The sequence below is a fragment of the Dermacentor andersoni genome, chromosome 10, assembly GCF_023375885.2.
Source record: "Dermacentor andersoni chromosome 10, qqDerAnde1_hic_scaffold, whole genome shotgun sequence".
Taxonomy (NCBI): Eukaryota; Metazoa; Arthropoda; class Arachnida; order Ixodida; family Ixodidae; genus Dermacentor; species Dermacentor andersoni.
The window spans coordinates 79,631,939-79,657,378 of record NC_092823.1 but is presented as its reverse complement, the minus strand read 5'-3'; the positions used below and the strand labels follow the sequence as shown (position 1 = coordinate 79,657,378).

Sequence of the window (25,440 nt, the reverse complement as noted above, 5' to 3'; positions counted from 1 at the left end):
CTTCTCGAGCAAAAGTGGCCCTGATGGACGGCACGAGGAACCACGTGATGCTATTAGGCCAATAGCGAGGCGGCGTCGGCATCGGCCGGAACGCGCGAGGAGGAGGCGGAATTCTTCAAAGCGTGCCGCTGCTTTTTGTGTGCCGCTACTAAGTTTAAGAGGCTTTACTGCCTCAGAAGCGGTGGAGTTTCCGAGGCCAGCCGCAATGGCTCCACTGCGCTGCGCGTAAAGTGCGGTGCCAGTGAAATGACATAACTTTAACATTGCGAGCACTAATATGTTTCCGCGCTTTTCAATAGACTGAAAAGATAAACGATAAAGAAGCACGTGCTCTGAAACTATTTCATTACTTTGGAGAGGAAGAGGTGGCCATAGCCACAGCCATGGTCGCGGGCTCCCGAAGAAAACACATCGCGACAATCACGGACTCGCATGCATCATGTCAGAACTACGCAGCTGGTAGAATTTCGTGAAGGCGATCTCAATTTTAAAGACCTACACCCTTCCCGAAACGGCCGTAATACTATGGACACCCGAGCACGACTCTCTCGCTGGGATCCTGAAGACCCACGCCTCGGCTCGAGCGCACACGCACCGAGCCTCAGAGCGGGATAACAGTGACTAGAAGAGTCCGGAACCAATCCCAAAGGTATTCCACGCCATACCTCAACACTACAGATTACAGCGCAGGTAACATCCCCCACCGCACTACTCCTTCACGTGCACTGATGCAGTTCCGAGGAGGCATCAGCAGACAAACATTTTTGCTCGCCGCTCGTTGTTACAGCCCTGTTACACAAAGATTAAGTTGCTACGCGTAATTCTCAAAGAACATGATCCCCCAGAATGAGCAGAGAAAAAGAACTACAGGAGCAGTATTCGATAATTGACGATTGATGAATCTATTTATGGAGTTTGTAGGGAGCCTCAATAATTGGTCAAATTCTCAGTGAAAAGCGATAATCAGTACCTGACCCGCCGTGGTTGCTTAGTGGCTATGGTGCTGGACTGCTAAGCACGAGGTGGCCGAATCGAGATCCGGCCACGGCGGCCGCATTTCAATGGGGGCACAATGCGAAAACACCGGTGTGCTAAAATTTAGGTACACGTTAAAGAACCCCAGGTAGTCAAAAATTTCGGCGCCCCCCACTGCGGCGTGTCTCATAATAAGATCGTGGTTTTGGCACGTAAAGCCTCGTAATTTAATTTTTTTTAAATAAGTACATGAGCAAATAGTAGCACAATCCTTAGGCCAGACAAGATGAATTGTTGCAATGCCAGGCCCATGCAAAGAGCAAGTGCACATCGCACTCCTGTGCTTGCCTCTGCTGGCCTTGCCGTGAAATATGTAGCACATGGTAAAGTACTTAGAACTGAGGTGATCTTAGAACTTAGGACTGAGGTGATCTTACTAATGGTAAAGTATTTTTTTATTGCAGTTTTGTTGCTCACTGTGGAATCGCAGTTTCCATGATGTCAGAAAATTTTAGCGCTTACATTTGGTCGTGCGGAATAACGTTTCATAAGGTGGTGATAATGAGACTAGAGTGTGTGTGGAGGGTCATTGGGAAAGCTTGCATGTACTACATCCCGTTATTTTTGGCCTGCAGGTTCAGCGGCCTGTGGTGTTTAGCCGCTACACGAAGCCCATCTGCATACCAACGAACCCGATGAACCTGACAGATATGCGCATAACAGTGTCTGGCTGGGGACGACTCGGTGACGGTAAGACATTCGAATCGCCTACTTTAGAAGGGAGAAAAGTGAGAGAATAAGTAAAGAGCGCGAGAGGAGACCACACAAATGAAGGTGCAAGTATTGGCACATCACACGTTTTAATTGCTGTGATGGCTAAGTGCTTACGGCATACGCCGCTTGGAACGAGGTGACGTACTCGATTCTTGGAACGCATTGCAATGGGGACGGAATGTAAATACCTTGGTTTGCCGCTTTTCGGTGAATATTAGGAAATGTTTTTGTGTTGAAATTAATACCAAACCCTCCTTACCCCATTATCGCCAAATATGCTGCTGAATGTACACAAGATCACGAACGTGCGTAGCTTTGAATACTTCGTTACCGACATTGTCGAGGATTCTGGGGTGCTATTTTGTAGGACTATTTTATTTCATGGTTTCCTAATTTTGCGGAAGTGAAATTTACGTAACCGCTGACGCATATACGTTGGATGGACCCGTAATGTTTTTAGCAGAACCCGATCAGACGCTTTTCTAGTTTACAGCAAGCTTATTTTGGTTGGTTTTAATATGGATAACATTGCCTACCGTTACAAGCTTTCCTATTTGAACTGGCTAACGAGAGGCGAGTAGCGGCACAGGTGGAAAGGATTTCGAGGGGACCGGAAAGTGGGATAAGTAATATCGCCGACGATTACGATACTGCCTAATGCGAAATCTGAGTGCCGCTCTAGACGTGTTTTCATTTCGCGATAAATTGGCTGGCGCGGACAGTCTGCCTCGTGTGGCACGTTGCAAACGGAGCGAAGCGTGGTGCGACAGCCTCGCTAATCGGGAGATCGCGAGAGGCAGCGCGTGGGTACCGCAGACAGACCTCCATTCATGCAGCGCTTCGTTTCAATATATGGTATCCGTGGACCCTCTACGGATGGCGTCATCGGCGAACAGACGACGGCGCGTTACTCTGGCGCCATCGCGCAGCGGTCGTCGCCGCGGAGCCCGTTTTGCGCGGCCCTGCGCTTTTATTCTCACGCTTTCGCCATGGCCTCCTCCTCCGCTTTCCTCCTCGCGCTCTATTCGCTTTCGCTGTCTTTCATCCCCCGTTGCGTTCTGCGTTCGCTCTTTGATTCTTCGCTGTGCTCGTTCACTCGGTTACTCCGAGGGGCGCCTACGCTCAAAGCAGGGACGAGCGCCTAAGAGTTCATTGCGGTCTTAAATACAGAGCGGCAACGCTCTTTCATCAGACGTCGGCGAGCGAAGCGAAAACAGGACACCGCGGCAGTACGGTTGCGCCCGCGTCTCCTAGTGGTCTGAGCGGGGCCGACCTCATGCCGGTGACACACCGGAGAATCAGGGGTGAGGAGCCCCCGTGGTGCTAAGCTTATCAGTTCCTAAACTTTCGCTTGAGTAGCTTGTTGTGGCTCCTTGACGATTGCGCCGGCGTGTAATGGCGCGCTGCTTATGCCGCGTACGCCGATCTTCAGCGAAGAGTTGGCAGAACGCTGCCATCTACATGCGGAAAAAAGGTTCGCTCTTACTTAACAAAAATTTACAACAAAAGGGTATAGACGTTTCGCCACATATGCAGGCGACATCTTCAGCGAGTCACTGACAAAACTGAGCAGAGGTGCAGTCTACTCGTCCGAATGTAATCGTTTACAAGGCCGTGTCGGACAAGTAGACGAGAGCTCCTCTCATTTGTGTCAGTATATACTGAAGGCGCCACCTGCATAGGTGGCGAAATGTCTATACCGTTTTGTTAATTTGGTATCTTGAGTCGGAGTAAACCTTTTTCAATCATGAGATCAGCCGAATTTTTGAACATTCTGGCATGTTGAAAAAGCGTGGCAGTGGGAAGAGTGTGCAGAATGGTCGAAATTACTGCACCAAATTAGAATGTTCACAATTCGGAGAAGCGCTTAATTTACTCTTTTACGGCGTTGTGTGGGATCGGTTCTGGTATCCGTCGGACAGGCAACATCAATAACCTCGGAAGAAATAAACTAACATCATTGATTCTCCACGAGAACTTTCGCCTTTAATTGCTCAACAAAAGCATGCATGTAGCATGAAAAACATCAATAATGCCCTAAGAGAAAGCTTTACTCGATGCCGACCTTGACGCAGACAATGAAAATACAAGTAAAACGCGCGAGTGCTTTATGAGGCGATTCCTACACCAAGATGAATTCACTTTACTGCCTATGAGATACAAAGTCAAATTAAACACAGCGTTGCAAGCGGAATCTCGGGTTATACCTCGAAAGTTTTTTTAGAACCTAGGAAAAATGGAAAAGGTAAAAATAATTCACCGACGATTAAGACACTCCCTAATGCAATATTTGAGCGCAGTTCTATACGTGTTTTCATTTCGCGAAATATTGGCTGGCGCGGACAGTCTGTCTCGTACGGCAAGTTGCAAACGGATCAAAGTGTGACGCGATAGCCTCGCTAATCAGAAGATCGCGAGAAGCAGCGCATGGGTGACGCGTGAGCGCGATTCGCAGCAGCCGCTGCAGACAGACTTTTGCTTATCCAGCGCTTTGCTTCAATATATGGTATCCGTGGATGCGCTCGTCGCATAGCTTGTTAGACAGTTTTAGTTTAGCGTACGCAACTTATAGCGTATACGCTATACGCTGTACTATAGCGTAAGCTAAGCAGCGCACGTTTTTTACAGTTTTAGTTGGCAGGGGAGATCTTTGGATCTTAGAGGCCACATGCCGTCGTTGTGGCTATTTACCGACTGCAGCGATAGGTAGCGCTGACATCTCGAATGTTTCTTTCGTTAGGCTTCCAAGCGTTCGAAACGAAAAGCGATCTCGAAAACACCACAAGGTTATTAATAATACTCTGTCGCCGAAGCGGCCTGAGACTAAGCGAAAGCCGTTTACACACTCATTTGCTACGAAGTGCATTTTACAAAAGCAACGCCAAATTCAATTCGAAGCGGGCAGCCGGGACCGCCGCCATGTTTCATGCAAACTCCGCAAGCCACGCAAAAATGCTAACGCTAACTCGTTTGCGTTGCGTACGCCCGCTATACCCGCTATTTTATTTAGCGTTCAGCGCATGCGCAGTGACGACCCACTATATTTAGCGTACGGAATGGTATAGCGTAGGCTATACTAAAACTATCTATTGATGGCTTCGTCGGTGAACAGATGACGGTGCGCTACTCTGGCGCCACCCCGTAGGGATAGTCGCCGCAGAACACGCCATACCCCCACCTGCCCTTTCCGCGTCGTGGTTCCGCTTCACCCTAAAGCCCTTTCAGCTTCGTAAAGTAGCGCCACACATTGAAGAATGCCGCCTCCTCCTCGCGCGCTTTGGCCGAGTCCGACAACGTGTCGCTATTGGCCTAATAGCATCACGTGGGCCCTCGCGCCCTGCTTCAGCGCCATTTTCGCTCGAGAAGCGTCTGCGGAGTGGCAAGGAGAGAATGTTGGCACCGTTGCTACGCTCCAGTTGTTTAGGCGGCGCGACGGTCGAGGAGGGAGCGTAAAAGAGACGAGAAACGAGGAGGAGTGAAGGTGGAGGAGGAGAGTTTCGCTGCTTTACGAAATTTAGGGGATTTACTTCACCCTCCTCCTCTGCTTGCCCAACTGCGCTCTCTTTGTTGTCGCTGTCTTCGCCGCTGCGCTCCATGCTCGTTCTTTCGTTCTCCGCTATGCTCATTCGCTCGGTTACACTGAGGGACGCCTAGGGACGCCGACGCTCAGCTAAGAAGCGGGTACCTAAGAGTTACGCTTTAAAATGCGGGAGATCCAACGAGTTGGAATCTATACACGGCGCAGCTTTGCAGCAGTGCAAATGAGTCGAAACACGAGTACACGCACACACACAAAGTTATACCCATCCTTTTCGTAAGCGGAATTCCTCACCGTAGAAAACTCATTGGACAAGAAGTGTTATAAACTACATAGTTTTATTTTTGGGGGGGAGGAGGATTTCACTACTTTCAGCACTTTAAAAGAAAACCGACGGCCTAATGTACAACATTAAATAGTTACAGTCGTCAGATTTTAGTTTATATGTCACTACAACAAGCCTCATCGCCATTGGGGACTCCAAATAAATGCTAGCCCCCTAGCGGCCGCGCAGAGAGACAGCTCATCCAGGTTCAAGCTTGAAGCGAAAGATGGACACTTATCACAGCACGCGCTGAATGCTTTTTAGTGCTAAAATCATCGTGATGGCACCGCGCACAAGCCCGAAAATGAAAAAGAAAAATACCGATGTCGAAAGGCTTGTTGTGTGCCATTATGCCTGTCATCGCGGTGGAAAGCCAACAGCTTATGTCTTCATGTTTTCGTGAAAGAAACAAACAACCCGCGTCGGAGAGCGACTTCAATCAGCAACTTCGCAGTGCGAAAAGGTGACGGATGATACGATACCGGTTCGTTCGAAACACTTCACTCGGGACTTCTTTCTTCACGGCGAGCAGAAGATTGCTTCCAATACCTTGCTAGCGTTTCAAATCGCGGAGCGTGCTTTGTCTAAGCGGACGCTTTGATAAATTAGGGATGCACGTTTAAACTTCATTTGCTTTTGTTCATTTATACCCTTTCTGCCACTGCATTACTGTTACTAATGTTTTAATCAGCAGGAATATTGTCGATAATGGACTTCATTTCCGCAGACACCGTAGCAGGAATAATAACTGCTTCGGAAAGTCTGAAGTTGACCATGACACTTGCCTCGAGCCGGCATATCGTTTTCATAGCATGCTTTAGTTTAGCCGTGCAAGCAGAAGATGATGTTTTCTCATTCAATGCGTTGGGTTGTCCGTTTGTTTGCTCGCAAGGAATTTAAAAGCAATAGCAAATAGTGTTCGTTCCAGTTTTGGAGCGTTCGAACTGCGCACTGCGCCGCTAGTTTGTTTTGTAGCAATGTGCACAGACCCGATTGCTCTAAAGCAATACCGCATTACATAACCACTCGGTACCCGCCGTGGTTGCTCAGTGGCTATGGTGTTGGGCTTCTGAGCACGAGGTCGTGGGATCGAATCCCGGCCACGGCGGCCGCATTTCGATGGGGGCGAAATGCGAAAACACCCGTGTGCTTAGATTTAGGTGCACGTTAAAGAACCCCAGGTGGTCAAAATTTCCGGAGTCCTCCACTACGGCGTGCCTCATAATCAGAAAGTGGTTTTGGCACGTAAAACCCCAAATATTATTATTATTATTATTATTATAACCACTCGGTAGTTCTGGGGGTAGTTTTCAACAGCTTCGCTATACGTTCACTTTCGCAGGGCCGGGATGGCAAGTAAATATTTTCGTTTTCAGTGCGCAAATAGGGATTTGTAAACAGCTTGCTTAAATTCTGGAAATTTATTGACATGCGCTAAATTCGGTTATGTACCAAAACTTTTATGTCCAAATATTGTTTTTGCAGTCGCCGGAATTCAGCTTTCTCTCCTAATGTTTCGAATTTCATTGAAATCGGTTCAGCGGTTGTGTTTTAAGAGCATTTATGTGTTTCACATGTAATATAGGAATTAGAAATTGTAGTTGGTCCCCAGGTAAGGCTTGTACCTAAAAATAAAATGCTCCACTTTTACCGTACCATATTCGAGAGCTAGACACCAAAATCGCGCTTTCTTACTTGTCGCAGAGGTGCCAACTCAAGGAACGCCAAACGTGACAACAACAGGTAAAGGTAGGTGTACACAAGTAACGCCTAAATATGCGGTATATAAAGCAGTGCGCCATATTTTTTACTGGGAGATAAATGTAATTTTATTATTCGAGGAACTCCATTTTTTTTAGAAGCGAGTCCACCACTAATTGGAAATGTTAACTCGGGAGCTCCTTTCAAAATAAATGGGAATGGAGAAGGTTTGCTCAGCAACCACTGCACCGATTTTGATGAGATTTCTTTCATTTAAAAGAGAACGTTAAGATACAGTCGATTAGGGAAATATATAGAAAATGAACTTTAAATTTGTGCCATCAGTGTCCAAGACGAAAGAATTTTTGAATGAAAGAAAATACGGGTATCAAGTTTAGAACTTAGTAACCTAACAATAAAAACGATTTTAGAGTTCTGTAGGCTGTATTTAATGCTACATCTAAAGTGGGCAAAGTTAAATGTATTCTACACCTCTATAAAATATACCCCTGTTGTGTGAATGCGAATTCTGTGAAAACTGCATAAACATTGTAACAATTTCAGGAAACACATCACCTTTATCCGCTTAGAATGCCCCAACAGATGCAGTTTAGTAACTGGCATGTTTTTTGTGTGTGTGCACGCTTACAGAGCTGTGAAATTAGCGCTCCTACTTTTCTGAAACTCTTAGATTTGTGCAGAAAATTCCTTCTCCTGCATGAAATTCAAGGTTGCTTGAATTTACCTTCAGTTTCAAACGAAGTACACTTGTTTCCCCCAAGATGACCCCAATGAATGTGTCACAGAAGCATTTTCGCGTTTTAAATTTACCTGAACAGAGAAATCGAAGTTGGACCGGCGTAATGCTTCCTCTTAAGGCAGCGTGAAATTTCGTAATACCTAGCCATTCCGCAGTAACGTCGACTGGCGGCCACGTAAGCGATGGATTTATGCAATCCGCGAGGCCGAAAGTGCAGGCGCACAAAGTCCCAATTCTAGCGTAAATGCCGTCGGTTCAGTCCTTATTCCGGGCATACGTATGCCGCCTGTGCCACAGTTATCTGCGCGGCCAAGTTCCCGGTCAGTCGGAGATAGCAATAGCGTGGTCAGCTGGGTTGAGTTGTTATTTATACTATATATGGGTTTAGTGTGCTTATACGGAGATGTCAAACAAAGCCCGTAGAACCCACAGCAGTAGCCCAGTGGCTATGGCTTCGCCGCGCTGAGTTCGTGAACATACATTCTATTCCGACGGCGCCGGCGACATGCTGATCAAAGTCACATGCAAAATCATTCCTGTACTTAGGTTTACGTGCACGTTAAAAATTTCAGGGTGGCAAAAATTAATCTGGCGTCGTAGCCTCATTATGAGACGACGGTTCTGATTCGTATAAAGCCCCCGAAAGTATTTAGTTTGTAAAATTTGCAAAGTTGCCGTTGACATGGAACGCTACCTCACTGTCCACGTTCTCGCTATATACAGCCAATGAGTCGGCAAGTTGGCCATCGTATTAACCGTGACAGTGCTTGTGAGAAGAACCTAGCAGACAGCCCTGACGCTCGGCGTCAGTGATCTCTTGAGAGCACAAGGGTACTAGCCGGAACAAATAATTAGTTTGTTCGCCAAATTAGGGCTTTTGGAACAATGCTTGGTTACGATTTATTTTAGAATGCTTATAAAGGCAGCATGGTGGACAAATTACTATGTAATTTATTTAAACTAATTATTCTAGTCAGTGACAATGGTAAATGTAAAAAAAATTCACTTTTTTATAATTGTAATGGTCATGGCAGATGGTGCCATTATTGCATAAACGTTTCGCAATGAAACGTATTCACATTCAATTCGACGAGATGGCTCATGTGGCGGATCTATAAATGTCATAATATACTCACTGCTGAATTTCATGTCCAAACAAAATAATATTGCGAGTGACTGTGGTTTCGCCTCCGAAATCTGGTTCTCTCAGAGATGCAGTGCTCTCCGCTTTTGTATGCCCGCGATACACGTGATTAAATTGGTGACATTGTTGCTTGAAATACGTGTCTCATCGTGTACAGTCGCCGGCGTGAAGTATTCAAAATTATTCGAAAGATAGACCTTTCATCGATCCCTTTCTCGAATTTATTAGGACTCTATTCTATTGCATATTTCAAAGCTTCAAATAGTAGCAATCACCTAGTTTCTTGAACCGCACTTTTTTTTTTCAAATGCAGTGAGAATACCATGGCCTCGAAACACTCAAACTCTGCACGTCTGGTACACTTTTAGCAGATACGCATGATTTTAATTAATTGCAGTTTAGTCTTTTAGACTTCGCTAATTTTCCCGTGTTTGTTGAAAATGTTCACAGGCACACATGGAAGGAGTTTAAAAAATGTGCGTGGTAAACTGGTCTACCTCAATTTGTGTGCGTTTTATGCTCCGACAACAAAACACCAGTCCAGCACCTCACCTCCGCTTGGCCTTTTTCTGCGTGTGTGGGCAAGTTACAATGGCTTCGTGATTGTGGATTACTCACGATAATAAAATAGTTCCCAGTACACCAGCACACCAGCACACTGTGTATGTTGAGCGCGCTGAGTTCGGGCCTACAACGCTACATCTAAAATATTGGAAGCCAAATAACAAGTGCTGCACGTGCAAGATTGATAACATTTTGCCTAGAAGTTTGGTGTTGGTACAAACATTGCGAGACATACACATTCAGTAGCGTATTCTAAAAGCGCAGGTTTTCACTCTCAAGAGTACACCATGACAAAACATAACCTTCAAAACTGTAGCATTTCTCAGGCAATAAATGATTACAAGCACCATTCTCACTGAAATGCTCCGAAAACAAGCTCTAAACAATCAGTGTAGCTTTGCCGTTGTCCAAATAGTTATCCGTAGGAGACAGACATTTACAACGACTTGCGTCCGTACCCTAGCAACTTTACACAAACGGTAACGGTACGAATGAAAAAGGAAGGGGCGTGAAATTTGGTTTTGCTCTAAGCCTTCGTCGTTAATAGCGCATTTACCAACTGTCACTTTGATTCGTAAAGCACGATGACGTCATGTGGGCGCGATGGTATGCCGTCTAGGCGATCTTTCCAATGTGCCTTCGGAGACGAAAGAACCGTACAGAGGTTTATAAAATCTTAGCTCAGACAACCCGCAATACGCGGATAACATTCAGCGTGTAGGATAATGTCTTCGGTGATGATATCTGGCACTCCATTCAGGTTCTGCTTACGGACACCTTCTATGTGTCCTTTGCCTCAGGAGTGGGAACCTTTTATTGATGTCTGCAAAGAATGTCCAATACCCTAAGTGTGTACGTCTGCCTTGTTCGCGATACATATGTTCGCGGTATGTATGCATTTATGAAACGTGAAGCGAGCGGCCATGTATGCACCACAGAATGGCGCGCGTTGGTTGTTAGTGCAATTTCTCCGTCCATAGCTACACGCTATGCCGGATGATTTATTCACGACAAGCCCAAAGTGGCTCCTGTCTGGAAACAGGGAGGAAGAACGCACGCATGATTCGTTACGCATGGTGTCGCTACAAATGGGCTAGTCGCCGTCAATCGAGAGATGTGCTTTCGCCGTCAATCGCCATATATTAATCACGGGCATACGCACACATCGTTATGAAAATGGACGAACGGTTGACACACGGTGTCCAAGGCAACACGTCTTGGCGTGGGAGTGTTACGGTAAAAAAAAAAAGAGAAGTGCATCGATTGAGCAAAGTGCCCAAGCCGAAGGATTCTTTCAGCGATACCGTGACGAGAAATCACTTGGCGTAGGCTGGACAAAAATGATTAGCCAAAGTCACCCGTCCAATACGAAGAGACGACAACCGTGGACAGGCAGACGTGTTCTCGAGACGGGTGGAGACGGTGGGTGCAGGCGCTGCAGCGTGAGGAAAAGTTTGTTTCAAGTGGGTTTATTTGCTTCTGTGATATATTCAGTGGCCGCATCTAGTGCTTCTTTATAAGAACTCAGAACAACGACACACCTTTCATGGAATACTGGCGATGGGATATCCACGGAAGCCGTTCCATCGCGCCTTCAAGCTCCCGAGCGAGAACCACCGACTTGCTTTCTGAGGACTCAGCATGCTAACTCGGCAACTTTTCAAGACAAGTCGGCCTGATGAATGTCTATTGTTTTGGTCCCTGTAATCTGATGACCAAGAATGCAGTGTTTTCCACCCGGAGAGTCAACGAAATGTGATGAGCGCAAAAGACAAGCTTGCAGAAACTGCTTCCCTGCACTGCAAAGGGGCACTAGCCTCAACCAGGTGATTTCAAGAAACTGTCACTTTGCCACAATTTTGAAGAACTACGGCAGGTCTCAGAACAAGTCGCCCCAAAACCTGAGCCGCTTTGCTGTACTGCAGAAACAAATCACTGATCGACAGGACATTAGCGTGTTAACTTCATATTTCACGGGTTCAAGAGCTTTGAAAGTGTACAGCAATGAGTTTGTCGTTGAGGCCGCAGCCTTAAGCGCTAGAATGCGGAGTACATTGCGGCTTTTCTGAAGAGAAAATTTATGTTTACGCTTCTGATGGGAAAAAAATGTCCTGTAGAAAACGGGAAAGCATTAACGTTCTCGTTTAGCTTGTTCACAAGAATTTCAGTTGGTCCACTGAGCCTGACCTGCTAGGCCGTCGCGGTGCGGAATTGCATTTCACTGAATAAAACCAACACTTCGTTTATTTTCTGTAGTTTCAATGTGTTCCAGAAAGCTTGCTATTTTTGGTAACTCAATCTCAGAAAGAAAAAGCCTAATCTAAATTTCGTTCAATTAGGTATCCAAGAAAACTGCGATGACTATCGAATGTTTGCACTTTGCTGTTTTAAATAGTGACCCGCTAAGTCAGTGCATCGGCGGCCAAAGTTCCCTGTGCAAAACCGGGCACAACTAGATCAAGCTGGGCCACAGCTATTGTGCTTGAACGAGTGAAAAAAAAAGCATGGGAAAGGCAATGTCTTGCATGTCGTATAGGCAGAAAAGGGCCCAGGTGCATTCCGGTGATTCTTGGTGTTCACTGCGAACGCGGCAGGAGATCAAACCGCTACCACGAAGACACCGTATGTCATTTTTCACTGTCGCTAGAATGCCACTGCTTGTGGAAATACGCGGTCCGATCCGCGTGGTGTCTAGGAAGCGCAGGGAACACAGCGAGGGCGAAGACAGCCACAGCGTCTTCTCAAGTCGGAAGACTGATGACGCATCTCTGAATCCCATCGCTTCGGAAAAGCACATCGCAGGCCTTGAAAGAGAACTCGCAATCACTGCTCCGATTCCCAACTGCATTCCGTCTCCTGCTAGCTACCGTTAGGCAGTGATTACATTGTCGTCAGCCACTGCTGCATCATGAAAACTGTACACCACGGCCATTTTTTCTGAGGATGTACTCTTCAAGAAACTGTGCTTGCGCATTCGTTTAGGGTATAGGCTTTATTCGAAGTGCGCCATGCGTGATTGATGAACGTGTGCTCGTTGTTGAAGTGCAGATTATGAATTTTTGAGTGCCTCCCTCCTCGTGTTCTTCGCTCCTTGTACCCCGTCCGCAAAGCAGATGTATTTATTCCGAATCACCACGGCACATGATCCTGGATGAACTTCCTTTAAAAACGTGGTACTTATACCACTTATAAGTACTTAATGTTACGCTCAGGATGTTACCCATGGGGTAAAGTCACTCGTAATTATCCCTCTGTGTATTCATTTGCAGGTGTTGTATGGCTTGCACAAAAGTGCTTTTCGTATGTTACCGTCGCTAGCACGGAGTATTTATTGTTCAAGCTAATTCATCGCACAGCATGTGGTTTGTCGGTTTACTTCTAACAGGTGCGTCAGATTTGTTTTCGTAGCGTAACTACGAGTAATGACTCTTGCTGCTATCTGCATATACACCGGCTAGCTGTTCGAGGAAATAAAATGCGGCAGCTTGCCCAAAAATGTGTAAAATTTATTTGGCGTGTCATTGTTGTATGGTTCTTTTGATTACTCATTGCAACCCGTGTGTAAGGCGTGGTGGAATAACCTATGTGGTAGCGCTACAGCTGGGTTAAAAATCTCGGAGAACGATGCATGGTTTTCCAATAATACAATGAAAACAATAAATCGAACTTTGTACTTGAGCCTTGTTCTAATGAACATTTCTGTGTGCCTGCGAGCCTTTCTGCGCAGTGCTTGTCCAGGTGCCCTAGACAAGCACTGCTGGCTGTGAGCTTAAGTCTGCTAAATTATACCTACTTGGAAATACACTTTCAACTACGCATTGCAGACTCTAGCAAGCCTCCAGTATGCACGCCTAAAGACCGAAGCTTTCATCATGAGTGGTTTACTTGCGGCAGCTACTGTAAAATTTATTAGAGTACACTCGAAGTGCCAAGCACCATCTGTCGACCTGCCGTTTAGCGGCATGTCGACAGATCACCATCGTGGCTGCGGCCCAGCAGCACAAAAGTGTTCGACTTATAACATGGCTACACGCATAGCTACGGATTTCACCCATATTCTATGGTGTCCTCCCACTGTTGTTCGCTGCTGCGCACAAAGCAAGGGATACGTGGCGATGCCGGCAACAACCTAGGGCTGTTTTTTACCGTAGTGGGCACAACAAAATGGACAAGGAGTCGAATCTGCATCCTAAAGAGCCGGGCAATTGCAAGATTTCTGCAAGAAATTGCACACTTGTAGGCCTTATGACCCCTGATGAGTACTGGTCTAAGTTACATGGATTATACTTACTATCGCATATTGAGATCTCTCAAGTGCAACTACCCCCGCTCGGATAAACAATCATACTGCCGAGTTACGCCTCCGTGAACGCGGCATACGAGGCTAAATTTAGCTTTAATAGCATCCCACCAGCCATGCCGATCGGCCCATGTGTGCACGCGGCATAATAAGGATGGAGCAATGACTTCTTTTATTGACCAACGATTCCATTGTGAGGTGAGTGGACGGTACGGTTGCAGACATATAGGCGATAAAACTATAACATGTTGTGGTTACGAGTGGCGTTAGCAAGCGACCACCTCGTACAAATTTCAAAGATGTTTCCGGTGAAAAACTGGTACACTATGCAATTACGAGAGCAACAGCGTTTGCTCATCCGTACTCTGTCACCTCAAGAAAACATTCTATATCATAATTACTCGTCATAGTCTCGTGCGCCTTGTCCAGTCGTTCGTGATCAGTCACATTGCCTACGTCGCGGCCTACCTTAATTGGCACGTCACTGACAGGACCAAGATCAACACGCTGATCAGACGGGCTTACAAGACGGCGCTGGGTTTAATGGAGACCACGAGTACGGCTCGGCTCTTGCAGCTCGGCGTCCATAACACCCTAGAAGAAATAGCCGAAGCGCAGCTCACCGCGCAATTCGAGCGCCTCTCTACCACCAAGACGGGGCGCAGTATACTGACGTCCCTGGGTTACAACCCCCAAGCTCCCAGCCGGCAACCGTGCGAGATCACAGATGAGGCGCGGGCCCACATTTACGTGGACCCCATCCCGAAGAACATGCACCCAGAATACAACCAAGAACGGCGGCAGGTGCGGGCCAAGGCCCTCACCGAGCAACACGCCCAAGACCCGCACGCCCGGTATGTGGACGCCGCGGAATACAAGCGGGAAGGCTTCGCAGCAGTGGTCGTTGCGGCGGCTAACGGCACCAAGACAACGGCAGCGAGCGTGCGGTGCACGAACGCCACAGACGCTGAGGAGGTTGCCATCGCTCTGGCGATCACCGAGGCCGAGTGTCGCACCGTGCTCAGCGACTCGAGGAATGCCGTGCGCAATTTTGCCAAGGGGCGAATATGCGCGCCGGCGGCCGCCATCATCGGCAAGCTCCAATTTCAAGACCGCGGCAGCACCGTCCGTATCAAGTGGTTCCCGGCGCACGCCGGCGAGTGTGCATCCTCACCGAACCACAACGAGACGGCCCATTCGGCGGCGCGAGCGCTTACCTTCCGCGCCCCCGAGAGTGACCGTTCCGTGTGGTGGTTCGAAACCAAGGACAGATTGACTAGTTATGCCGAAGTAACCAAGTGTTACCGCTTAGCTCGACGGACAATGCCGCCTCCCCACCCGGCACTCAGTCGGGAGGAGGCCGTAATCCTAAGACAAATACAGACCGCGTCACTCCTCGCCCCCGCAATGCTGCACGTGCTTCACCCAGAGCTCTATCCGAGTGGGCTGTGTGGTGTTTGTGCAGCGGGTCCGGCGGACCAATGGCACATCATGTGGGACTGTGCCAGGTTCCCGACGGCAGCTAACTCCAGGACTTACCCGCCAGAACTTCAAAGTGCACTGCAGTCTACAGACAAGGACTCACAACTATGGGCCGTCCAGCAGGCCCGGGGTGCGCTCGAAAAGCACAAGCCTCGTGACCCACTACAAACGGGCCCAACGGGGCTAGTGCAGAGTAGAGTATAACCCCGGGTCGACGCTTGGCCAGCGTCACGACTCGTTAAATTGTCGTTTGCCGGCACTTTATTAAAGTTATTCCTATCCTATCAGTAATTCAACTATTATCGGCACGTAAAGTGCGCGACTCCGTATGGAGCAGTGGATTTGGCGTTACGCTGCTAAGCCCGTGGTCGCAGGATGGATTTCCGGCCGCGGTGGCCGCATTTCTTTGGGGGCGTAAGACAGGACACGCCCGGATGGCATGCATTGGGTGCACGTTCATTGGCCCTAGGTGATCAAAATTAATCGAAGTCCTGCACTGGGCCATGTCTCTTAATATCCTGGTTTCGCGTATAAAACCCCAGAACTTAATCATTTCTTTTTATGTCGAGTAGCGAACATAGAAGAGACGCACACCACTAACTGCGTATGCCTCTTCTAAATATGTTCCTCCCTCCGTTTTCCGCGCTTTTACTAGATGAGCATTAGTAACGAACCATATCTGGAATGCCTGCTCTAGCAATTACAGAACTTCTCAATCATTGATTGACTTCAAAATTGACTTCAAGTTAGGCACCGACATCCCTCATCGCTTCACTCGACCCCCGCCTGGAAGTGGCAAGCTGCCTGTGTTGCTCTTCAATTCCGCTGATAGCTAGCTGTGTGATGCGCGTGACAATCGTAGTCTACGCAGTGACTAATGAGGCAACGAAATGAAGTTCCAGTAAATGAACGTAGAGCCCATCAATTCGATGGTTACTGAACAACTAAGCCAGTGGCGGACCCAGACGCCAGCAACATTCATAATGACACCGAGCTGCTTGGAGACGAGCAAGCGGTACAAGTCAAGTCAAGTCAACTTTATTAACAGCATGCACAAAGTAGTGTTGAAGGCCACCCTGACAAGAAAGCTGCAAACATACAGCTTGATGAGGCCAGGGGGCCGTCACGGTTGCTTACACATACGTAGACTACTGCCAGAGGAGTTTCTGCGCAGCTTCTTTTATTTCTTTATTTCATACACAAGACTACATTACACCGCAGGTCCCCTGTATGTGGGTGTGGCTACAACATAAGAAAATTTGAGGACACCCAAGCCGTTGTTATGAGTTGTGTATGCGAAAGCAATAATCTCCGATTGAAAGCCGCTGAGCGATCCTTGGAGTGGTGAACTTCTCGCGGGCAAGCGAGCACGTTGAGAGACTTTGCCAAAGTCTGCTTTGGTACATTTCCATCCGTGACATCACGCTACCTTGCCCTACTGCCATAAAATGTATTGCACACGCTCCCGAATAAGCCGCGGTCACTTTAAGCATGAAATGCTCTTAGCTTCTGTTGTCGGTGACCTTCGAGTGACCTTGAGCCAAAAGCCAGATCTGTTATCTGGTCACTCAGACTAGAACATCCGGGCAAGTTGCGAGAACAAAACCAGATCATCCGACCACGCACTCAAAACTTAAAAGGTGGTCTCTGGCCCCCAACCCTTTATGCGCTTTTTTTTTCTTCCGGCTGGGCAGTGCGGCCCGTCTCTTTGGCGTCTTTCGCTGCCTCTCGTGCTGGCTTCACGGTTTTCTTCTTTTAGCTGGGCAGCTTCCTCATGGACTAGTGCACAGTACGGCGCGGTGCAGCCTGTTGTGGTGTGGTTGCGAACATGCAGTGACTAGTATCATCTCCAGCGAATCCTCTTTGGGCGGTTGTCAGTTGACGCTTACATCTACTCTCCATTACGGGAGAGCCAGCAATCGAAATTTTGGCCCAAGTAGCAAGAAGCCATCAAGCAGAGTGCGCAAGCCTGCTATTTAGGAGGCGCTCGTTCAGATCAGAGCGTAAGACACTCGGCCTCATAGAGTGGGGTCGTAGGTCGTAGGTCGAAACTCAATACCGCGAAAGTTTTTCCGTTTAAATTTATTCTGTTTTTTTTTTTTTACAAAGGAATTTCTTTATAGCGATTGCCGAGGGGCGAACTTTGAGCGCAGGCGAGAGCTTGCGCGAAGAAGGAACGTGCGGAGAACACAGGATTCCGAGAGCAAGGGTGACGTGATGTCGCAACGATGCCCTCACGCCACACCTGGGACCGCTTTGCTTCATTTAGGCGTCACATGACGTGGCATCAGTGCCAACGGGAATTTAGCCGGCGTTTCGCTGCTGCAGAAATCGGCTTTCTCGCTCAAAGGGCTATTTGATGCTCTTGCATCGATAACCGTCACACTGAAGTTGCAACATCAATTAAACAATTAGACGCTTAGAACCTTAAGGTCAAAAGAATAACATTTGTTGCTAGCAGTTCTATAGATTCTATACGTGCTGACAAATTATTTGTACAATCTGCATTTGAAAAGCTTTTTGGAAAATTTGAAGAGATATCCAATGAGATTAAGAAAATCCCGCTAATGAGCACACTTGGCAACATCTTCCAATGTTACCTAATACGAGAATATTACAGCGTTTGGTTTGTCGATATTTTTCCGTAGTGAAACATGCTGTGGTTAGTTTAGATACTAAACTATATAAATTAGGATTACGCTAATATATCTTTTCTTACATATTTGCAACGCGAAATCTTATTCGCTAACACAGTGGCTTTCGTCCAAGATTACGAGAAATCTTTAATCTTTTAAGTTATTCAGTTTTCGTACCAGGCTAAAATTATCGCGACATATTTTTGAACACTTCTGTTACTTGAGGGCGTAGATAAAAAATTTTATTTTGACAAAATAATACTTTTCATTTCCAATCGAAGGAGCGTCATTCAATTTGCATGAGTTGAGTAACACACGAAATAAGTTTTTCTGGAGAATGAACGTGTGATTATTAATACATATAGGTCAATAAAGACTGCAATAAAAGTTGGCACCCGTTTCTGCAGACTCTTATAGAATACCTCTCGGGGAATTAAAACCCTGACACCTAATTCCTTAAACATACATAGAGAACTTATAGTGTCAAAGTAAATACACACGTTAAGTGTAAGGTTTGAAGCAGGACACACTGTTACGCTGCGAAAATCGCAATGCATATTGTGGTATAATGTGCATAACATACTTTGTACATCTAATTCTAAAGGCCTTACTTCTTTAAATACAAGTATTGAAATTGCGACACGCTTTTAATTATTAAAATGAATAACATCATCCAAGGTATTCTCTGAAAATAAAAGTGGGGTCAAAAACCATTAGCGCAGTAAGCTACTTGGGAAATAATGTGCACATTCCTAATATTTGTAGTTATGTGTATTTTCTTTTCGCAAAAAATTTACATTTGTTTAAAAATTGAGTCCTAATCTGTATCGCCTGCTTCTTCACTTTTTCTTGCAATAGCTGAGCCCGAACAGACGTCACTGTACCGAGGGACACTGCGTGGCCTGGACGGTGACGACTGTTTCCACCGATTCAAGAACTACGGCTACGACGACCTCATCATGTTTTGCGCTGTCAGAGACCTTAATGCTCTCTGTGAGGTAAACAAATATTTCACGCAGTGCACGTATGAAACACCCGGGAGCATCGAAGAAAATAATTTTGCTGAACGTTTTACGGGGACGGTGAAGTAAATTTGAGAACAAGGCACGTAAATAACAGATCTTTCTTTCGTAAAGGCATTTGCCATTGTCCGACCGCTTTCACCAAATATGTGCCCAACGTCGAATTCGCTGGAATTTTTTGGCTACGAACAACTCTACCATAACAGCTTTTTATGAATGGGGGCTGAGGACCCGTATTCACGCACGTGTGTGTTCATGAGCGGATTCCTGTCAAGTGTAACGCTGGACACATCATTTACTAAGGTGGTCAGCCAATAATAAACAGCGCTTACAGAAGAAAAGATTGATGAATTCAGCCCCTTGGCTGAATTCACAGAGCTGTTCCTTGAGGGCAGCAATCAGGTGCGTAACCTCAGCAATTATTAGGATGTTCACATATGCTTCCTCTACTGCTTGTATATTCACTGCTTCCGTGACTGATAGAGTTTCTGCTCAATGGAAAGCATTTTCGTAATTTGTGACTGCGATACAGAGAAATGTGTTGTATACCTCTAATTTCACAATTACCTAATTGCCAGCGTTGATGTCATCCGTGCTCATTTCTTTTATAAAGCCAGCGTGTTTTGTGTGTTAGTTGAAGCAAACATTAGCAAGCATCTTATTCAAGCTTTTCTTCAAGTTCTTTGTATCGCAGGTAATTTAGCTAGAATGCCTGATGTAGGCGACGGGATATTCGCTGCATTACCCTTTCGAGGCGTGAGTTGCATGCAGTTGCTCTTTTTCCTAGGGAGGCACGACGTCTCCGGCGATGACCACTGGTCACGATGGTCTGGCGCACCTGCGGGTGTTGGCTTCTCAGGGCATTTGCGTAACTAATGTTTTGTGCAGCACCGGAAGCAATCTATTGAGCGCATATCTTTCTGGTGTATTGCCATTGACTATTTTTTATTGCGTGTACATTCTTCCTAGGACGCACGGGCTGTTTCAGGCACATTGCAAGCGTGATGCCTATACTACGAGCCTTGTATAAACTTTTCTGTTTTATTAAAGGCTAGGGAACCTACATGGAAACGCGCTTGCACACATGTTCCATATCAGACTAGCTATTACGGTGCCATCGAGCATGCACTAGGTGAGAAATGTCTATTGCCTTTTAAATTCTGACGCACGCCTTTGCATATTTTTGCGTTTATTATTATTTCGTTACTCCATGCAGACATATGAGACGCACCAAGCCTTAAACATTATTACAGGAATTAGTTCAAGCAATCGGAACAAATTTTTATCGCACGTAATTTACCTAGAGTGCTTGATGTAAGTGACGCGATATTGGGCCCATTAGGCTTTCGAGGCGTGAGTTGCATGCAGTTGTTTTGTTCCCAGGGAGATGCGGCTTCTCCGGCGATGGCCACTGGCAGCGATGGCCTGACGTACCTACTTGGCTTGGCTTCTTATGGCTTTTCTTGTGGCAGCAGTGATGTTCCAAGTGTGTTCTTGCGGATCGAGGCATTTGTTCCATGGATCTACCACAAGCTGAACCGGTTCACCGAATACACGGAAATACCTACGCCTTGATAGTGGCCTGGAATGCATTGCCATTATGTGATTGAACCTGCAAGACCGTGCCAGTTATATATATATATATATATATATATATATATATATATATATATATATATCCTGTAAACAGTGGATGCGCACAGTTACTAAGCAGTCACTGTCTCTTACATTGGGGCATATTTTACCACGCTGCGCTGTTATGCGCGCCTCATTATACCGTTGTATGCCATAGACAAATCTGCGTTATTACCATTAATCACTTATACATTAAGAGGTAGCGCTACTCGGCAATTGTGATTATCTCAATAAAGAATATTTTCCTATTTTCGGAATTATCTTTCTAATGTGCTTATCACGCCATGCATGCATTTATGCCAAGTTATGTCAACAGCGAGAATAAAGAAAACCTCTGCTTGCGATCGCTAATCATACCTAGCTGTCCTACACATGCGGACACCCTCTGTGAATCTTTTCCTAATGTCATCACACAATGTAATCCTCTGCTGTCACTGACTAAGTTTCTCTTGTTTTAGCACCCATTCTGCCGCATTACTAGCCCATATTCTCTTAAAGTCTTCCTTCTCATTCAATATAAAATATAAGGTCCACTCGCTCGAAGCTCATTTTTCTTTCATTCCCGTCGTTCTTACATCCATAATGATAATTTTGACACAAGCGGTTTTTTTTTATGCTATCCAGCGGTCATTGCGCTGGTCACTAGTAATGGTGAGGTAGTCAAGGGATGATAACATGCGTTAAGAGGCTTGGTGCCAAGCGACATCCAGGGTCGGCGGTGGGTGGGAAAGAAGGTCGCCGTCGGAATGTGTCTACCCAGAACGGAATGGTACACCACTCCAATGTCATATTCCTATAGTATCAGAGCGCAACTGGCGTAGCTGCCACACGGGTGGGGCGCCGACAGAAGATATGTTGGACAGTTATTACGTCAAAAGAGCGACAATATCAGCAAGTGCGAAACTTGCCAAGCGCTAAGGCGGCCACCAAGCTCCAGAGGGGTAAGTAACTCGGAGTACTGCGAAGCTGCTGCTTCTCGGTCATGATTGGGCTGATGACATCCGTAAACGTTGGGTCAGGACAAGCGATGACGTTCAGTTGAATAATGGCAGCACAGAACGCCTCATTCAGGACCGAAACAATTGGCAGATATTCAAACGCGTTCGACGCGGCCAAAGAAATTGCGACGAAGCGATGCAGGAGATGACGAAATCGGTTGATATACTGGCATTGTGCTGGAGCTTGTTGTGAGGTCAAGGACAGAGAGTATCAACAAGTGAAGCTGTAGCGATGCCTTTGACGAACGCACCACTAATATTGTTACTTGATGAACGAAAACTTATGCGCAGTTGTTACCTGATGAACTGCGACGTCTTGTTTTCGTCTTCGCTAGACATGGGCAGCCGGCGCATCGGGTAATGTGAAGGGCTACGCGGGAAGGAAGTGCCAATGGTAGAAGCGAAAGCAATCAGCCTGGTTAGAAGTTATTGGGGGACGAGGAGCATAGTGCGCGGTGGGCTGTACTTGGTAATAGGGCGCCCGGGGATTGTCTTCTGATGTTGGCATGCGACGGTTGCAAATATCGTACCACGTGTCGGGGATACCCCTGCATAAGCATACATGTCAGTTTTCATGCGTTCGCCATGGCTTGGCAGGGCCTGCCCAGTAGATTGGAGGAGGATGATAGCTGACAGGTTGCTGGTGTCACATGGGTTCTTGGCTTGGTTTCGCAGCTGCCGCAGTATAAGTGAAGCAACCACAAGCTGCTGCTGACCGGCGGCCGGCAACTCCTCAGCAACCTCCTGTTGAATGGCTCACGGGGACAGGCGGCAAATAACTGTCAGGTTCCTCAAGGAACGATAGTAGGGACAGCTTTCGGGCTGTTTCTTCGGGGAAATAAACTGTGATTTGTTTGATTAGTTAAGGTTTCTCGGAAGCGATGTCCAAGCTGAAGAGGGACGCATAGTGGATGAGAGGATGCCGCGTAACCTGCGGCGTCCCAGATATTCACGCGAGGGCGCGCGGAAATGGCGGACCCCGTGGTCGGTCTGTGAATGGTATAAACGCTCGATAAGCGGTTTCCTTCAGTTTTCGCGTAACAGAATTATGTTTTCTCGTATAGTCAAATTACAATCCGACGCTACCATGTCTGTAGGTTGCACGTAAGTCGTACTTTCCAATATTTCCAGGTATTTTAGCTTGAGAAATTCAATTAGTTCAGTAGTTTCAGTGCGCCACATGGAGGACGTGGGTATGGTTGGTTCGGAATTTTTTTGCCGAAGCTACCTTCCACGGTGGACGCCGATGCGCGATGCCAACGCCGTATCTTCTGTGACGCGGGTCCCTTCCCACTAACACGTTGATATGGAGCTTAGCTAAGAATAGTAGAAAAACGCGATGGCGTTAATGGCCCTGTGTCGCAGAAAATAAGGTGCCGGCGTCCGGTGCGGGCGTCCCCATGATCGAAACTTCCGTTATAAATTTAGGTATATATAATGTCATGCCTCGCTTTACGACATGCGGTACACGCGGGTTGTATTGCCACACCATTCTATCACGAAAGTTGCTCACACCTTGTCTTATATTCTCGACAAAGTTATTCCTCCCAATTTTGAGAATTACGCCCTACAAAGAAATGTCGTTAAGCAAAACACCGATAGCGCATGCCTGTTATTGAATTATTGAAAGTACGAAATAAAAAGCAATCCTGAAAATGATGTAATTTATTTTTGGCGCGGCTGTGCACTACCTTCGTTATCAGCCCACGGAAGAGGCCGCGTTACTACCAGAAAGATCACCTTCGTGCATAGCGTTCACGGCCAACGTTTCCCGGTAAGCATTACGGTTACGTAAGTTACAGTTCCCGGGAAGCGTGAGAAGCAGTCAGGGGTCTCTGAATGATGTCGCTTCCACTCTAACAAGAGGCGAAGCTTAAGCGTCCTCCATATTTTTACAATGAGCAGCTGTCTTGCATTTGCTGCATTTTTACCCCACGTCGAAATGCTCCTCCGAACGGCATTATTTAGTAACTGCAATAATCCTGGCCATATAATAAGACACCTGCACCTGACACCGAACCAACTGGTACATATTTCTTGAAGACCATGCGCAAGCAAATAAAATCATTTTCAATAACAATAAAAGGTTATCAGCAAAACTGCTCCTCATGACGAAAGTATCAATGAAAGGTTATAGACGAAAAATGTTTAGAGCTAAGCACACTTGCCGGAACCCGTCCTTCTTTACTAACTAGATCATTGCCCGCATTCTGAAAAGCCAAGCATCATACACAGTGTCTGTTAGTGGAAGAGTTTCATCATCAGAAGAGTTTCATTGGGCCAGTTGGTTAGGATTCTTCCTGAGGTTCGTATCAGCGGAAAACAAGGCACCGACAAAAGGAATGTAAGAAGACAACATGGGGGGGCGCTGACTTTCAACTGATATTTTATTGAAGAAACGTCGAACCTATATATAAATGCCAGTTCAAAAACCATGACATGTATGGGACACAGAGATATATCAAGGCAGCTGCGACTAACTTAAAGGGATAGTGAATAAAAAATTTGTCGCCGAGATTTCTGTCTCCAGTGATAGCTGTTGCACCGAGAGCGACCAAAACAACACTCTTTCTGAGGAGAAGTGAGCGAAAAGTAATTATTTTACTGAATATTTCTCAAATCACAGCACCTACCGGCCTCCTCCGAAAGCTCTGGCAAAACCGGATATAACGTCACACTTACCCACCTCGAGGCCCATTGCGAGCGATCGTCCACACTGAGCGCGCGAAGGGGCGAGTTGACGTTTGCAGCAACGCGCTTTCTTTGTTCGACCGTCCTATTCGTACCGCTTCCTCGTGTGAGCTGTACGAAAACCTCGTCTTTCATCTCGTGGATTTGTGGTTTGATGTGTGGAGCAGCCGTGTCAACGCCGCAAAATGCCGTGGGTCTGCTGTGCGCATGTGAAAACGGCAGGCAGCGGTAGTCTTTTTCTCGCGTACTTGTTCACGCTGTAGTTTTGCGCACAGGTGCCGTTTGGCCGTAATTTGTCGTTTGTACGACGTTCTGAGCCAGATGTTTGGCCCATTCTGCCAGAATGAATCGAAATCCGCATCGTCTGAAGATAGTCTGAAGCGACGGCTGACGAAAAAAAAATTCGCCGACATGAGACTGGTGGCGTCATCTCGTGTGCACCAAGGGAAGGAGTGCTCGGCTGCGATGAAACAACGGGACGCTGAAACCGCTGCGCATGTACTCGTTCACTCCGTCAGTAACAAGACGTTTCCTGCTTACACAGGCGCATTTCAGTCACTGCACATGCCTGGCTTCAATCCTCACCCGTTGCTTTATCGCATCTATTCTCAAAACAGCTACTTGCGCGCATCAAGCAGCTGCCGCGCGAGAGTCGGCAGCCGACTGTTATGCTCACGCCGCCGGCCACACCTGCTCCGAGGGCGTAGGTACAGGGAGGTCTACACGCGTCAATATCTTCAACGATTTCTACGTTTTTTTTTTTTGTACAGTGTGTACTCACGACATCTGTATTGTGCATTGGTGGCTTTCATGTTTTACGCGCTAGCAGCTATCCATCCAAGCGGGCGGAGCAAGCCGCTTTGCGCGGAACGCAGAGTAAATTCCTTACGTCGCC

General features: G+C 46.8%; 1 protein-coding gene across 4 annotated transcripts in view; it reads left to right on the top strand.

The window, feature by feature from the left end:
• Positions 1 to 20,874, top strand: part of LOC126544118 (transmembrane protease serine 11D-like) — a 174,949-nt gene extending 154,075 nt beyond the window's left edge. For 2 of the 4 annotated variants that reach the window (XM_055062460.2, XM_055062463.2), the window contains 4 exons: positions 1,611 to 1,725; positions 7,317 to 7,361; positions 19,058 to 19,197; positions 20,605 to 20,874. In XM_055062460.2, coding sequence (XP_054918435.1) covers positions 1,611 to 1,725; positions 7,317 to 7,361; positions 19,058 to 19,197; positions 20,605 to 20,796 — 492 coding nt within the window. In that variant the 3' untranslated portion in view covers positions 20,797 to 20,874. The remainder of the gene's footprint in view (positions 1 to 1,610; positions 1,726 to 7,316; positions 7,362 to 19,057; positions 19,198 to 20,604) is intronic. The other 2 variants (XM_055062461.2, XM_055062462.2) reach the window with 2 other exon arrangements.
• Positions 20,875 to 25,440: the final 4,566 nt, after the last annotated feature.